Source organism: Dipodomys ordii, unplaced genomic scaffold, assembly GCF_000151885.1.
Source record: "Dipodomys ordii isolate 6190 unplaced genomic scaffold, Dord_2.0 Scaffold31, whole genome shotgun sequence".
NCBI lineage: Eukaryota > Metazoa > Chordata > Mammalia > Rodentia > Heteromyidae > Dipodomys > Dipodomys ordii.
Window position 1 is genome coordinate 9797595 of NW_012267247.1, and position 17546 is coordinate 9815140.

A 17546-nucleotide genomic window follows, 5' to 3' on the forward strand; every position below is an offset into this window, starting at 1 on the left:
GGAAGTGGTATGTGGCCCCAGTGGTAGAGCACTAGCCTTGAGCTGAAGAGCTGAGGGACAGCGCCCAGGCCCAGAGTTCAGGCTCCAAGACCGGACCCAAAAAAAAAAGAAAATTCTATCATTTTGTGGCTTCAACCTTTATTTATTTATTTTTATCATTTATCCTATGTATTAATAGGTTTTAAGTCACAACTGTTAAAAAAGGGAGGAAAAAAAGAGATTGATCAGAATGTAAAGATTTCTGCTACTACTTCACTAGCTATCCAATCACATGGCATCTCCAGTGCCATCCACAGCCAACACCACAGCAAGTGTTTAGAGATCCCTTTGCCTCCCTCTACCTCTAAACCACCAGACAAGAGTGACTCTGTTTTGGACCTAAGACAAGCAAGAGTCAGCAGCTTACTCAGCAGCTTACACCCTTTCCATCAAACAAAGGCTGGGCCAGAAATTCCCATAACACCTCAGTTCCAGCTTTAGTCTTTTTCCTATCTCTTCTTTTTTTTCTCCTTTCTTCCCTCTTCCTTCCTCCCTCTCTCCCTCCCTTCCCCTCCCTCCCTCCTTTCCTTCCTTTCTGCATTCCTTCCTTCCTTGGGCTCAAACTCAGGGCCTGGGCACCATCTCTGAACTTTTGTGCCCTACCAATTTGAACCACAAAACTCTTTCTGGCTTTTTGGTAGTTAACTGAAGATAAGAGTCTCACAGACTTTCCTGTCTGGGCTGGCTTCAACCTTGATCCTCAGATCTCAGCCTCCTGAGTAGCTAGGATTTCAGGTGTGACCCACTGATGCCCACCTTCTATCTCTTCTTAACAGAGGGTGAGAACAGCTGGTCACTTGTGCAAAAGCCTTCATCTATTAGATCACCTCACTACACAGCCTCTCTTTTCTGTCTAATTAATTAATCTCAATACCTTTATCTTCTCTTCAAGGGATAGCTTCAGTTCTATCTCTCAAAATAGTCTTTTTTTTTCATCCATTTCCTCTGAACCCTCTCTTGGTTTGAAGGAGTACAGAATAGAGTCCTGAAGACCTGTTCTATTGCTGCAAAGGAGATGGGAGGGAGAATAAAGTCTATTGATGAGAAAGAGGGAATAATGAAGCTAAACAAGTAGATTTCTCTAGAGAGAATGCTGTGGCCATTCTGTTTTTGTTGAAATGAGATGCAAGAAGCAAGGAAGAGAGGGGGGTGGATATACCATCTGCTACTTGAAGGAACAATGTGAAAGAAGCCTTTTATTATCTGATGAACAGCCATATAAGAATGTCTTTTTTTTGCACCATTGGATTAATTAAAAGGTATTATTGACTGAAGACAAAGCTCAAAAGGGCACTGGATAATAGAATCAGGATCTTCCAAGATCCCAGAAAATGACACTCAGCTGCAGGTAAGGGCATACACTTCAACAGGGACAAATACAGCTTTGCATTTCAGACCTAGGCCCAGTGTCTGTGTGTGGGGTGAGGAAGACCCAGCTTAACAGCCATACAAGGAAACAGAGGGGGGGTTTCAGTTGATGGAGGCTTTCCATTTGACAGTCTGCCTCCTGCGATGGGCTGCCAACAGCTAGACCAGTTCCCCACAGACACTGGGCAGTGGGTAGGGCATATAGCAATCTTCTCTACTTAAAGATGTGAAAAAGGAATTCTTTTTTCTTCTTCTATTGCCTCTAATACCCCACATCAAAGCTATAGGGAGACAGGCTTGATCTCAATGTGAGAAGGGCTTTCCAACAATGGTCACAGGAACTGTGATTTGTGGAGGACTTGCCTCATGCCAGTCATTTCCATGTGAAATTAAACACTCTTGGAAACTGAGGAAGGAGAAAAGAACTTTGAGAAGGCCTGTGCCTGGCCTGGAGTCACTCAGATCATTAATGGGAGGGCCAGAATGTGTACCCCATGATTCCTAAAGCTCTGCTCTCTGCCCTGCTGTGTTGTTTCCAAAGTGTAACCAAGACATCTATCTGAAACAGAAGTGCTTTCATGGGCTGCCAGAGAAGCCTGTCATGGAGGATGTGAAGAAAAACAGGGCAGGAACTAGACAAGATGCTTCTAGCTGCCCAGAAGGTCTCTCCCAACTCAGGGAATGGGGGGTATTTTGACACTTGGCCTGAGAAGTGCTGCTGGGTCTCCTCCAGGCACTGCCTCTCTTTTCTTCACAGGCTCCAGTGGAGCTGAAATCATGGAGTCAAAATCCCAGCCATACGCCCATGAGTCCCCAGGCAAATTGCTCACACGCTTCCCTGCTGCTCTCATCGGGTTGTGGGAGGATATGTCTGAGAGAGATTTACCATGTTCAGAAAGCAATCAGGACCTTACCTGACCACAATTATGACTAGCTGACCAGCCACAGGTGCATCAGGGGGCTGACACCGCCACTTGCCTCTCTTCCCCCTCTCCCTCCACCTCCCAGCCAACAATTTGCACTCAATCAGGAGCAGCTTCTGTCAGCAGGGACATGTGGGTTGGTGATAAACAGTCAGAATTTGGAGCTCTGGACTGCTTCTGCCCTGAACAGCACTCTGGCTATTCTCCAGGTTGGCTTGGGGGTCCTGGGGACAGATTCTGACCCCAGCACTTTCCAAATGGACTGTGGCATTTTCCCATGTGGAGGGCTCGCCACTCTGTGTGGCTCTGACCCTTGGGAGCCTCTGTCTGCTGGCTTCTGCCTGCCAGACAGAAGAGGAGGGAGGATGTCAAGTACATGGCCACCAGCCAGGAGAACCGAGTCTGTTCACACAGAGCTGCCTACTCCTGAATCTCCTGCGCTGAAAGGACAGCCTCCCACAGGCACCCAGACTCGGTCTTTTTCTGCTTGATTTATACGACAGCAGTGAGGGCTGGTAGGCTTGGAGCTGGAACAAAACTGAGGGAAGAAAAAAAAAAAAAAACGTCATGGGAAGCAGCCTATTTTTGAAAACTGAGCTGATGCCAGGAGATTAGGTTCTGTTTGTCTTGGCTGATGGGCCTGTTTTAAAAAAAAAAAACAACCAAAAAATAACAAAACAAAAACTAACAGCAAGAGGGAGAGAGAGAGAGAGAGAGAGAGAGGAGAGAGAAAGAGAGGTGGGGGGGATTTCTGCTGTATGAGTCTGCTGCTCTGGCTGTCTGAAGCATCTTGGCTTTGTTTAACCCTCCCCCCCCCCCAATTCCCCCTTGCCAGGAGTACAGCTCTGTCCAGAGCAAACTCCCCTGTCAGCAAGAATTCCAATGCTGACACAGCACAATGTTGCCACAAGAGGCCCTCTCAGATTCTGGACTGCCCTCAGATTCCTGTGCATGGGGATAATGCCTGGCAAGGCCCCCCTGCGGGCTGGGGTAGAGATGCATTAAGAGGGAGAGGTAGCCCATGGAATGCAGCACTTAGATAATGGCCCTGCTGAGCCAATGAGCTGGACTACTGTAGGTGTTCTGGAGTCAGATCTGGGAACTGGTAGGCAACCACTCAGGGTTCCATACTGGGGCTGGACAAAGGATATTTGTCTCTGCTTCAAGAGCAGCCTGTGTCCAAGACCCACATCGGTGAGCTCTTTCCCTTCCTATCTTCACCCCGTACTATGTGGGGTGCTCCTTCAGAACAGTTCTTGCTCTCTGTGGTTCAGCTGGCTGCTGGGCTCAGAACAAGCTTCCTGCCACCCTTATCCCATCAGAGGTGATGGCCTTACAGTGGGGAGGAGCACTCCTAGAAGCAGCTTGAGACCAGGCAGAACCATTATGTAAGACCATCAGAGCTAAGTTTTTTAGGTAGCTAGTGTATGCCTATAGTGGGGTGGCAGATGTAGCATTCAAGGGGTCAATACTGATGACCAGGTGCCAGATGGAAATAGCAGAAGCAGTAGCTGCTGTGATGTCCAGAATCAGGAAGGAACACTGTGAGGCACTCAAGCCAGGCTACCAGGCTAATCTGGCTCCTGACCTGTCCACTCACTCAGTTGTTATGCCTCCTATAGGAAAAATTTGGCACTTGTAGTTCACAGCATCCTCCCCCCTACCTACCCTGAAGGTCACGGCTCTGAAGGGCAATACTGCAACCATTTTCTACAAATGGGCGATGGTTGGAAGCTAGTGCAGTAGAGATCTGGTCACCACTCTGGCTGGCCAGAGAAACTGGCTTGAAGGAACTTGACTACTTGCAGAGCCAGACTGCAGGTGGCTTTGTTTTTTTTTTGGTGGGTTGCGGGGCCTGAACTCTGGGCCTGAGCACGTTCCTCAGCATTTCAGCTCAAGGCTAACTCTCTACCGCTTGAGCCACAGCACCACTTCCAGCTTTTTCTGCTTATGTGGTGCTGAGGAATCAAACCCAGGGCCTCATGCATGCAAGGCAAGCACTCTACCACTGAGCCACCTTCCCAGCCCTGCAGGTGGCTTTTTCCTGAAACCCTTCTTTCCATCTTCAGGGTCGGTGGGGTGGGCTAAGGTGTGGCTTAATGGGACAGAACTTGCCAACCCTATACAAGGCCCTGTGTTCCATCTCCAACACTGCAGAAAAGAAAACTGGGTAGGGTGTCTGAGGCATCTGCTCCTCAGGAAGCACAGTGTAAGGCCCGGCTGGGTATCCTCAGCAGCTGGAGAGAAAACAAGAGCTCTGAGTTCCCTTCAGTTCCAGGAGCTCCTGCCTTGGGGTGAAGAACAATGAGAAAGGTTCCTACAGGCCACAATGGCCAAAAAGGCCCTGCTGCAGGATGTTTATGTCAGCAGAGCCACATACAAACTTGTATACATAGCATGGTCTCAGATTTAAAATAAAGAGAGAAAACAGTCTGGCAGAAAAGGCATCAAAACACCAACAGTACTTACTGTGGATGCTTGTTTAAATGTTTTTCTTTCTCTTTCAATGGACATGTGTTTGTCATAGAAAACTGAAATTAGCACCAGAATCATCTCCAAATGGATCAAAGACCTCAAGGTAAGAGCATACACCCTGAAAGTATTACAGGAATGGATAGGGAATACACTAGGGCTCTTTGGCACAGGTTGAAACTTCTGAAATAAAGATCCAGAATCACAACAAATCAAAGAAAGCCTGTATAAATGGGATTGCATTAAATGGTGGAGCTTCTAAATGGAAAAGGACATAGCTAGCAAGATAAATAGAAAGCCCACAGATTGGGAGATGATCTTCATTAGCTATACAACAGACAAGAGCCTCATATCAAAAATATACCTAGCGCACAAAAAATTAATCCTCCCAATAACAAATCCTCCAAGAAAAAAACATCCCATTAATAAGTGGGCTAAAGAATTAAAAAGAGACTTCTCCGGAGAGGAAATAAGACATATAAGCCAATAGATATATGACATCTCTGGTCATAAAAGAAATGCAAATCAAAATTACATTGAGATTCCACCTCACCCCAGTTAGAATGGCCGTTACCAAGATTACAAGCTGGGTGCTGGTGGCTCATGCCTGTAATCCTAGCTACTAATGAGGCTGAGATCTGAGGATCACGGTTCAAAGCCAGCCTGGGCAAGAAAGTCAGTTTATCTCCAATAAACCACCAGAAAACTGTTAGTGGTGCCGAGGCTCAAGTAGTAGAATGCAAGCCTTGAGCTGAAGAGCTGAGGGACAATGCCCAGGCCCAGAGTTTAAGCCCCATGACCACCACCACCACCAACAACAACAACAATAACAACAAATATATATCTAATAAAAAGATTACAGTTGTCACCTTATAGTGAGGGAAAAAAGTAATGAGGAAAATAAAAAAGAGAGAAGATAGTACTCACTTCTTCCCTAGGAGCAAGTGAGGCTGAGTGTAGGCCAATGTGGCCTAAATCTCTCTTGACCACCTTGCCATGAGACCATCAGTCTCATAGCTGTACCTCCAGCTAGAGTCCTGCCACAGTGTGCAGGTTCTCCTCACCTGCAGCAGCTCCAGATCAGATGAGTCTTCCTGCCCAGGGACCATTTCTGTTAACATCTCGGACATGACTTTTGTGTTTCCCCGAACAACATCCAGCTCACTCCGCAGCCTGGCAATCTGCAGGATGGAGGGTAGGAGAGCAGGAAGGAAAGATCATTTAGATGCAGCTGGAGGACCAGAACCAATGTCCCATAGTTTGGACGACCCTATTCACAGTAAGACTTTGGTCACACCCTTCTGAATCTGTAGCCTTTGCAGTCCCCTCCACTGGGACTAGGAGGACTGGCAACTTGGAGAGAACTGGATCAGGAGCCATGTCTCCCAGAGTCCTGGTTTCTGACTGTTATTGGTGCCTCTGAAGCAAGAGCAGAGCACAGTGAAAAATTCTGAGAAAGAAGGAAGTCAAGATGTTTCTGTTTCAGCCTTTCCTTGAAGAGGAACCTAACCAGTTAGGGCTATTGTTCTGCCTTCTAAACTCAAAGTGTGGGAGTGAGGCTAAAAACCTATTCTATGATTTTCATGGTCAAAGACTCAGTCCCTAGCAGTGTCATATTCTGAATTCTGTGATCCTCTGGGAGGCTGGACACTGCTAACAGCACTCTTCTGAATGAGGGAGGAAGAGCAAGATAGACCATAGCTGAGAACCCCTCTACACTCAGCTCTTTGATAACAAGGTCCTTGAAAATTGCCCACCCTGCCTATCCATCAGTACCTCTAAAACCTAGACATGGCCTGAGCAATTTCTCCAGAAGCTGTCTCTCCTTGGTTTCTAGCTGAGTTTCTTCTAAATCACCTCAAGACATACCTGTGGAGGCCACAAGGACCTTCTTTGCCTACAGCAAGCATCATAAAAGAATCAGCAGAAAAAGGTCTGTTGGTCCCACCATTCTCCATGGGAAACTAATATACATTGGCCAACATAAGGAACTTCCCTGAGACACTGGAAGGAGCCCTAGGAGTGAGTACAAGGAGCTACAACATCCAGAAGCACTCCTATCCTTTCCTAGCCTGTATCCTTCCCTGCAGCAAGGGGGTGATAGCCCCATACCTCACCTGCCCAGCACCTGGCATATATGATCCTTTTTATTCCATGTGTGGGCCAACTCCTGTACACAACCCAGAGATGGACTGAATAGGTACTCTTCCTGCAGAGGAACACTCCCTATGGTACCTCCTCCCCTCAGTGAGGCCTTTCTCTGTCCCAGTTATCCTTCAACCTCTCCTCTCTCTTGGTAGACTTAGTTACTCACAGCAGGGATGCTAGAGGCTGAGTTCTATAGACTCAGCACAGGGTTAGGCAAGAGACTTCACTCAATGATCAGCTGGAAGATAGACCAGGGCCTGAAAGGTTCTTGCTGGCCTCTGTCTAATCTGGTGAATGTTCCCAAGGATTCTTCAATATCTTAGCTAAGAAGAGGCTTAAGGTTAAGGTGACCTAGGAGTGCTACCATTGGTGACGATGTGAGCGCTGAAGCAGGATAGTCGGGGCACTATCTTTTCACTTTCCCCAAGAGATACCAGGTTTCAAGGCTCCTGAGCTACTGTGCTTGCTCACATTCACTATTCCAGAGATTCCTCTTGGCTGCTCTGGCTGTTGGAAGGTCCTTTCCAAGCATCCATCACACTGATGGCATGCCAGCCAATGAGTCAGTGGCTGTCTAGCTTCAAATACGTTCTTCTAAGCAAGTAGGGACAAGCTCCAGACAAGGAATCAGGGCCTAGAACCAAGATCTTCTGTTCCCTTATGCTCCTTTAGGGAAGGCCGTGGCCATGTGGGTAATGATGAGGGGCTGTGTTTAGTGATCCAGGCTCATACAAAGTACAGGCCCTAAATTTCAGCTGTGGGATTGGAACTCCTGCCCCAGAGCACTTAGGGGCCACATGAGAATCTTCTCCATCTGCTACTCAAGCCCCTAGCTGCCCTGTAGGGTAGGATTATCACCTGTTCTGGTAATAGGAGACTGAGGTCAACTGTCTCGCCAAAGCCCCACAGTGAGTGGCAGGGTACAGCTCATACAGTATGCAGCTGTGTGACTCTCAGCTTGAATCTTGCTTGTACCACATTCCCTCAGTGCTGGCAGAGAAGTGAGAGGGAAACAGCCATGACACAACACAGCTGTTACCTACACAAAATCACCTGGCCTGGTTTTTTGTCTGTTGTTGTTTTTTTTTGTCGGTTGTGGGGCTTGAACTCTGGGCCTGGGCACCGTCTCTCAGCTCTTCAGCTCAAGGCTAGCGCTCTACCACTTGAGCTACAGTGCCACTTCTGGTTTTCTGGTGGTTTATTGGAGATAAGAGTTTCACGGACTTTCCTGCTGGGGCTGGCTTTGAACCCAGATCCTCAGATCTCAGCCTCCTGAGTAGCTAGGATTACAGGCCTGAGCCACCGGCGCTCAGCACTTGACCTGTTTTAATGAGGTTTCATAACAATGACCTTATGACAAATAGGAAACTAAGGATTTGGGGAACTATAAACATTGGGTAACTTTTCTAAATCACTAATGGAAATTCTATAGATTCATCTAAAGATCAGTCCCCACAATTCATCTAAAAATGCCTATTTTGAGATAAAACTGCATTGGTATCTCAGGAAGTAACCCAGAAAATAGGAGCTGTATTTGAGATGAGGTGAGAATTCTGCTTCTAAAAGGCCTCCCTGATTTTAGCCTCTGTTTACTTACTTGCTGATGGGTTACTGGCCTCAGATGGCTGACACTTCTTACAGTAAATCTCTCTGTATGGCAGGTAAGTTGTTCACAATTTGTCTATGTTCTGTACTTTTGGCTTTGCTTTCTGTCACTATCCTCTCCTACCTGGGCACTGCCTATGTACCTCTGCAGGCAGGCCACTTAGTGCTCCCCGAGGAGCTCCATTATGCATAATACCTGCACTAAGCTGCCACTGCCTGCACAGGCCTCACCGGACAAAGCCCCAGGCCTATTTCAGGGTCCCCAGGGCATCAGCTCCCAGGCCGCCTTCCAGGAGCATGTGCCTTCATGGAGTATTTGGCTCTGATGACAACAGTCTGTCTCATCCATCTTCTTGAATCATTCCCCCCCCATCTTTTTTTTTTTTTTTTTTGGTTCCCGATACCTAGCACAGTACCTCATTTGGGGAGACCCCCATGTGTTACCCTGGAAAGGGCAGAAGGAAAGCTAGTTGGTTTGTCTATGGATGGAAGTATGGAAGTACCTGTTCTGAATTGGCCGTGATGGGACCAGTCACATTCAGAGCTGGGGCCTGTGGAGTGGTGTAGGAAGCAGGAAGCGGTGAGGAATAGGAGCTGGTACTTGTCCTGTGCTGTGACTGGGACCTAGGCATGGTTGTAGCTGGATCCACTTCCGGGACACTCTGGCATGACAATAACAAAGGCTTTGGTTCACTTGGGTAGTTTATGCAGCCTGGCCTGGCATTAACCCCAGCCCAGGTGGTGCTTTCTATTAGAGTTCAAGGACCTTCTCTGTGCCTACCCAGTCACTCCATCTGGGTAGCAGGGCCACAAGTGGCTCCTCCCTCCCTCATCTCACAAGGAGCATGTGGCAGGCAACCAACACAACTCGAAAGGGCCCCACAGAGAAAACTCTGTGAGCATTCTGGTCATGGTTCCATCATTAAGACCACCTCAGGATTAGAGTGGAGGGAGGGCTGTTATTAAGGTTTGCTAATCACGAATCCTTATTTGGTACCACAAGACTATGCTTTGGCCTTTGCAAGTAGAATAATATAAATAGCAATTATGCAATTTACCGAATGTTCTTTGTAATTATAAGAACAACCAGTCTGTTCTGTCTAAGTCATTATTAGAAGAATAAAGCAGGTTATGTTTATACCACAAAGCATAGTAAGTGGTTTGGAGAGATCAGAATGAGAAATGCTTTGGAAAGTGGGCATGTCAGGTAACCTCATCAACCACAGTGCTGGTATTCACATGAATTGTGTACCCCACACTGCACTTCTCAAGACACTCCTGTTGGACATGGCAGGTACAAATCAGCAAGGCCAAATGTACTGTGACAGGTACCTTTTCAGATCCTGAGTTTTTCTGGCTGTGACTCTGGGCCAGGAACTGCTTCCCAGGTATCATAGAGACTTACTTCCCTGTGGAACCATGAATGGTATTGGCTTAATTCTGAGATACTTAATTCTGAGGCACAGGCCCAGCTTCTGTGGGATGCCTTGACACAGACCTTTACTGGGCTTTGAATTGCAAGAATGACCGAATTCAAGGATGCCAGAACTGATTCTGAATGCCCAGAGCTAAAATCATACTTCAAATGCATTTGACTGGGCTGGGGTGTAGCTCAGTGGTAGATTGTGTGCTTAGCATGCAAAAAGACTCCGGTTACATCTCCAGCACATTAAAAAAAAAAAAAAGATCCAGTTGATGTGTACTGTTGAAAAAACAGAAAGTTGCTCTTTTGTTCTTGATGAGTAATATCACCCCAGTTCATTGCTCCCAGGTACTCAGGTACTCCAGAGGATGGTGGATAGATTCCCATGCACATTCTATAGGCCTTTGCAAAGCAGGTGCTAATGACCCTCACAGGATAGCTCCACCCAAGCAGCCATCTCTATGAAAACACTGAACTGATCCCTCTATTATATTCCTCCACAGTCAGTGTGAAAATGGGGGAGACACAGCTGCCACTTAATCACCAGTCAACCAGCTGTCTTCCTCTTGCATTCCCCTTGTTATTAAAAAGAAATGCCCTGGAGCTTTAAGAAAGCATGATGACAAGCTGAATAATTCAAAGGCAGCAGCAGAAGGGTGGTAGCAGCGGCTTGGCTCACCAGTTCTATAGTTGGTCTTTCTAGAAAATGCCAGCTGGAAGCTTACCCGCTGGGGTGTGTGGATAGGGGATAAAGCATCCAAGTCTGCCATGGGAAATTCAATCCCCTTCCTCTTCAGCTCCTCATATATGTGCACAACACCAGTTAGATCAGGACTGCTCCGAAAGGCATCAGCCCATGCCTGGGAAGAGAGGAAGGCCTGTTAGGAAGCAGTTCTTACCCAGGGCCACAAGGTGTAGAAAAGTCAGCCCAGGCCTAAGGCTGGTAGCTTTGCAATTCCTATTGCCAACAGCATTGGGAAAAGTTTCCTCTGTTCTTCTGCAATTGCTGCCATGCCATGGCTGGCAAAATCCTTTGCTTTCAATGGTGCTCTTGAGCGTGAACAAAAACACAAAACTTAATTCAGCATGCATTTCCTTGGAGAAGAGGCAGAGAAATAACACCTAAGCACCGTGGTGCATCCTAAGATGTAGGCATTTGCTTAATAGCAAGGAAATCAATTGGAGAGGCTGTTCGGCTGAAGGGAGTAGAAGGTTTGCTTCGGTTCCTCCCAGTAGGACGCCTGCCCTCCTCAGTGGAGGCAGGAAAGGTAGGCAAATTGAGCATAGAGTAAAGGAGAAATTGATGAGGGATGGGAAATCAAGGCTAACTCTAGGCTTCCTCCATAGATCAGAGACTGCTAAGGCAATCTAGTTTAGCCCAGCCCCATTATTGGCAGATGGAATGACTCCAGCTCAGGGATGCAAGAACCCAAAGGGAGCCAGAACCCCATCAGTGGCTAGAGTTCACCTGCAGGAGTCTTGCTCCAGCCCTATTTTCTTCTATTATATTGTGCTGCGGACAGTGTCAGAACGCATCTGCCCACAGAACTATAATGGAAAGCAAGACCTGTAGACTCCCTTAAATGAAAACACACACAAAGAGGAAAGAGCAGAAAAAACGAACAGATTACCATATCCATTAACTTATAAAACCATTTTTTAAATGTTGTAATTTGGAAGTTTCAGAATGTACCCAAACCAGAATTGTATCTAAAGGGCTCCTCAGAAATTGGGTCCCCTTTCAGTGCTGTGCTCTTTACCAGATGTACATACCCAGAGGAGGAGGCAGCACCTCTTGCACTCATGGTACCATGGCACTGACCGTAACATTGTCACAGCATTTAACAATGCCCTACTGCCTGCAGCAATGTGATCCAACCAATCCTCAAGCAGCCACAGAAACTCTATCTCTAACTAACATACTCACTGGAAGTTGAAAGGTCAGTTTCCAAAAGGCCTCCTTAATTACACCTTGTCTGTATCTCACTTACTGCAAACAGCATTGGCAGCTTGACTTTCTTACTTGGTGCTCTTATTTAATTTACATATTCAGGAATTGAATGCCACTATGGCATCAGTACAGCCTATCTGGGCCAACACTTTCTTTTAGATTTTGAGGAGTGCTGAAGTTGCCTACAGAGGCTGTCAGGAAGACTCAGCTGGAAAGCATGCTGCCTCCATCAGCCATATCCCCTCCAGTGCCCCAGAGCCCACTCCCACCCACTGCTCAGCAACCTCCTTCACAATCCAGCGGAGTCCTGTGACTTCAACTCTGCTTTAGCATTTCAGTTTAGCGCCCAAACTTGACAGTCTAGGACTAAGGTAGAGCATAGTGGCTGACTGTTTGCCTAGCATGCACAGGGATCCTTAATTTCCATCCTTAGTGTAACAATAAATAAATAAATAACTGAGAGTCTACAGATCATATTCATAGCCCACTTGGAGGAGGTTGGGTGGGAGGAGGAAGGGGGGATGCTGAGGAAAAACACATGGCAATTTCTCCTAGTGACACTCTCTGCTTCTGTTTCCATGGGAGAACAAATGGCTCCAGAAACCCGTATTTATTTCCATTGTTTCCTACCCAGGCCAAATTTGAGACAATAAGAAAAAGGACCAGGAGGGCTGGGAAGGTGGCTCAGTGGTAGAGCGCATGCCTTGAATGCCAGAGGCCCTGGGTTCGATTCCTCAGCACCACATAAGCAAAAAGAAAAAAGCCGGAAGTGGCGCTGTGGCTCAAGTGGTAGAGCGCTAGCTTTGAGCTGAAGAGCTGAGGGACAGAGCCCAGGCCTAGAGTTCAGGCCCCATGACCGGACCCAAAAAAAAAAAAAAAGAAAGAAAGAAAAAGGACCAGGAGAGCTCTTGCCTAGTGAGCATAAAGCCTTGAGTTCAAACCCCTAAACAAAGGAAGAAGGAGGAGGAGAAAAAAGAAGGGAAGGAGGAAGAAGAAGAGGAGGAAGGAGGAGGAAGAAAGAGAAGGAGAGGAAGAAGAAAGGAAAGGGGAGGGGCTGGGAAGGTGGCTCAGTGGTAGAGCGCTTGCCTTGCATGCATGAGGCCCTGGGTTCGATTCCTCAGCACCACATAAGCAAAAAGAAAAACGCCGGAAGTGGCGCTGTGGCTCAAGTGGTATAGCGCTAGCCTTGAGCTGAAGAGCTGAGGGACAGCGCCCCATGATTGGACCCCCCCAAAAAAAAGAAAAGAAAGGAAAGGGGAGAAGGAGTACAGAACCATAGTGCTGTCTCCTGTCAGTGGATACTTTTCAGGGCCCCTCTTGTATAGACTTTCCCTCCTCTGCATTCACAAAGATTCACAGTAGTAGTTCTGCAGCCCTACTTGGGCTCCAGTCTCAGTAGCTCAGTTCCAGGCCTCAGGGAGAGGTGGTCCTTCTCTTTTGGTAAAGAAACTGTCCTCTTCTGGGAGCTGGTGGCTCACATCTGTAATCCTAGCTACTCAGGAGCTGAGATATGAGATCATGGGTCAAAGCCAGCCCAGGCAGAAACACCTGTGAGACTCTTATCTCCAATTAATCACCAGAAAACTGGAAGTGGTGCTGCAACTCAATTGGTAGGAGTGCCAGCCTTGAGCTGAGGGACAGTGCCCAGGCCCAGAGTTCAAGACCCACGACTGACAAAAAGAAAAAGAGAAGGAAGAGGAGGAAGAAGAACAAGAAGAAAAAGAGGAGGAGGAGGAGGAAGAGGAAGAAGGAAAAGGAGAAGAAGAAAAAGTAGGGGGAGGAGGAAGAGGAGGAGGAAGAAGGAGGAGGAGGAGGAGGAGGAGGAAGAAGGAAAAGGAGAAGAAGAAAAAGTAGGGGGAGGAGGAAGAGGAGGAGGAAGAAGGAGGAGGAGGAGGAGGAGGAGGAAGAGGAGGAAGAGGAGGAGGAAAAGAAAAAAAGAAAGAAACTGTCCTCTATAAATGTGGGCCTTGAGAGGTAGCCATGTGCCAGTACAATACCAGGGGACAGGGATAGAAAAGGAGCAGCTGGTGTGCTAAGAGGAGCAGACATGCGAAGAGAGGATTTGGAGGGCTTTCTTGATCCTTTCTGTCCTTTCCCAGGCCCAGACACATCCCTGGCCTGTGTGACCTGGGCTTCTGGGAGGCTCAGCTTTGTCAGGACAATCTCTCTCCTCTTTGCCTAGGCAAGCACAGTTGGTGTCTGTTATTTGCAGCCAAGCAGTCTTGACTAATGTACCCTGTCCCCACCTGCCACAATTCTAGCCCATGTCTGGGACCCCTGGGCAGCCTGGGTGAGATGGCTGCTAACAGAGCATATGTTCATGACAGCAATCTCCACTGATTAAGACTCTGATGCCAACAGATGAACAAAAGGCAGGGGGGGGGGGAGAGATTTAAAGGAACAGTCTGATGTGAAAGTGCAGAGATGGGAGAAGCCTAGGGGTGCCATGTATTTCTCAGGATCTTCTTGGAACATGCCTACATAACAGTGTTCCTGTCTCCCACCTCTCACCTTTTGACAGCACATACACATCTCTTGTCATTGCACAGAGAAGGCCATCAGTCAACATCTGTCAAGTTAAATTGAAGTCAATTCTCATAGTTACTAAGCATCCTTATTTCCCTACTTCCACACACACAGGAAAGATGGCCACTTATGCTGTCAACAGTGACAGTGATAAAGTAAGACCCCCTCTGGAAGGCTGAGGCAGTAGAGAATCCTCCCTAGGGGAGCTGTGTGGCAGCCTAAAGTCTAGGCTGCCCCAAGTCCCTGACCTGGAGGCTAGGAATGGCAGGGAGGAGGGGGACAGGCTGCCTCCCCAGTAGCTGCCTGATAGGGAAGTCATGGCAGCAGGAGTGCTGGCATTCTCTAGGGTCCCTGTCATACGCACTGGCCAGTTAATGAGAAAAGTAGCCACTTCACCGGAAGCCATGCTTTATATAATTCTTTCTTTTCATGCCCCTGGGTGCAGTCTTGGAAGGTTGGAAGATAGAGATCCATTTCTGCTTCATTCCTTTGTACTGTATACTAAAGCACAGACACAAATATGCACCACATCCTCTTACTTCTGTATCTCATGGCTTTGACTGGTTTTGAGTTATCAACTTGCAGACTCATAAATTGTTTATTTAAACTATGTGTCTTGAAATACTACTGAATAAAACTTTGTCATCTCTTGCTAACAGGGGGTTTCCAGAGAGATCCAGTGGCCTTCACTTGAGGAAATCTAGGGGACACACTTTCCACTGGACATTCTGGAGGCAGCTGCCAGGCCTTAGATACTGTCAAAGAACACAATCCCTCCAGCTCCTCCTGCCCTCTTACTCCCCCACCCCCACCCCAATCAGCTCACTTTCTACAGTGGAAAAAAGAAACTTCAGTGGAAAGAGAGAGTATTTTTAGACTCTTTCTGAGGAGCAGAGAGGGGCAGGAGGCATACCAGGCTGAAGTTGTTTCACAGGACGATCTATTTCTGATACCCAAGACAATTTTAGGGCTGATAACCAGTGGTTCACACCTGTAATCCCAGCTACTTAGGAGGTAGAGATCGGGAGGATCAAGGTCCAAGGCCAGGCTAGGCAAAAAGTTTGCAAGACTCTCAATCTCAACAGAAAAAGCTGGGACAGTGCCTCACGCCTGCCATCCCAACTATAATGGGAAGTGTAAATAGGAAGATCACCAATCAGGCCAAATAACCACCAAGGGAAAGCCTGAGGGATGGCATGGAATGGCAACATCCTTCAACCAACGGGATTTAATGAGAGGAAACAAAAGAAAGCATGAGCCCTGAGACCAGCCAAGGGAAAACTTGAGAGTGAAAGAAAAAGATAATGGTCAGTGAAGTCTGTAGTAGCTAAGGGATAGAGCTGAGCACTAAGGAGCTTAACCACGCATCCCTACTATCAATATTCTTCTGACCCTTGCTGTTAGGGACAGTGACCCCACCCAGAAGGACAGATGCCCAGGTGGGGTGAGCCTATGAAGGCCTCACACCTAAGTGTGGTAAACAGCCCAAGAATCAGGCATGGAAAATGAGAAGGATGGTCTTCTTTGAGTGTTCCAAGGGGCAGGGCCCTCAGAGAACCCAAGCTTGAAGGTTTTTTTTTTTTTTTTATGAGTGGGGTGAGGAAGAGGTAGATGGCTTTCAGGGGCTAGAGGCAGCCAGAAGACAAATGAGCAGCAGGATGGAGTACAGGAGGGAAGGAAGGGATGTGTCCTCTGGGTCTCTCTCCTTGGCAGTGCTGGGAATGAAACCAGGTCCTCCCATGTGTCCGGCAGTCACTCTACTTATGAGCCATACCACTAGCCCCTGGATTTTCTTCACAGTCAGCCAAGGGGGTTCCTGATGGCAAACGTGCCACTGTGATGAATATCAAGGAAGTGATCAGGGAAATGTAGGCTGGACACAGGCAAACATAAGAGGACAAATTCCACTGCTACTCCCAACAAGCATAGGAGACCTTGGAAAAGTTACTTTGATGCCCAGCCTACCCTCAATCCCTCACACTATGGCAGCCCTGCTCCCATCTTGGGATAACCTATGGGGCAGTGGGTTCAGGTCAATGACTAGAAAGCAGAGCCAAAGGCTCCCCTTCTGCAGACAGCTGTCTTTGCACAAGGAGTTCAGGATGGGGCACCCCATCTTTTATGAGAAGAAAGCTACCATTTGTTTTCCTAGCAGCTAGGGTGAGTCAGTGTGTAGCCCCAGAAGAAGAGGCTGTCTATGGGGTAGAGGTAGAAGGGAGGAAGAGAGTATACTCATGGGAGTTGGGGGGAGGGGACAGGGATAACCCTAGGGGAAGGGCTCAGCTATCACTTTCATGCTGTCCCTTCCCCTAAGTTTCAATGAGCTACATTTGTCCACTAAACACCATTTAGCATACACAATTACTCTAGACCCTGGGGACACTGTGTCCCTGAGCTCTAGAAACCTTCAGTGAGGCCGGCAACAGAAGAGTTAGTAACTCCAGGATTGAAGACAAAAGGTGATGTGAGAGTGTGGGGCGGTCTGGGGAGGACTTTCCAGACAGCCACAGGCTCATGCCTCAGGCTCCTCTCCAGCCTCAGGCCTACCCAGCCCTGTCACTTGAGAACCCCTGTGTGTACACACTCTGGATTCTCTGTTTCTGTTCCCCAGCCTCTCAAGTCTGATGCCTCCTGCTGCCCTTGCTGACACCCCACCCCACTCCTTGGCTTGGTCTTCCCTCTCTTCTTGGCTCCCTCAAGCCTCATCTCAATTTTGTCTATATGGGTGACCTACCCACGTTGAATGTCCTTATGGATTTATGTATCCTGCCATCAGATTTACGTATCCTCACTGCCTACAGGACCAATCCCAGGCCGTTTAGTACACATGACACACAGCCTTGCCATCCTCTGACCTCACCTCCTGCTCCCATATGACTAGCCCAACACTCTTAAAAAGATATCCACAGGCTGGCACGGTGGCTCAGTGGTAGAGTGCTTGCCTTGCATGCATGAGGCCCTGGGTTCGATTCCTCAGCACCACATAAGCAAAAAATAAAAGCTGGAAGTGGTGCTGTGGCTCAAGTGGTAGAGCGCTAGCCTTGAGCTGAAGAGCTGAGGGATAGCACCCAGGCCCAGAGTTCAGGCCCCA

General features: G+C 47.8%; 1 protein-coding gene across 3 annotated transcripts in view; it reads right to left on the reverse strand.

Annotated features, from left to right (window-relative positions):
• The window catches only part of Tom1l2 (target of myb1 like 2 membrane trafficking protein), a 142483-nt gene that overhangs the window by 27192 nt on the left and 97745 nt on the right, over positions 1-17546 (reverse strand). For 2 of the 3 annotated variants that reach the window (XM_013016495.1, XM_013016494.1), the window contains 3 exons: positions 10704-10838; positions 9059-9217; positions 5867-5983 (listed from right to left, as the gene is read on the reverse strand). In XM_013016495.1, the coding sequence (XP_012871949.1) occupies positions 5867-5983; positions 9059-9217; positions 10704-10838 (411 nt within the window). The remainder of the gene's footprint in view (positions 1-5866; positions 5984-9058; positions 9218-10703; positions 10839-17546) is intronic. The other variant, XM_013016496.1, reaches the window with a different exon arrangement.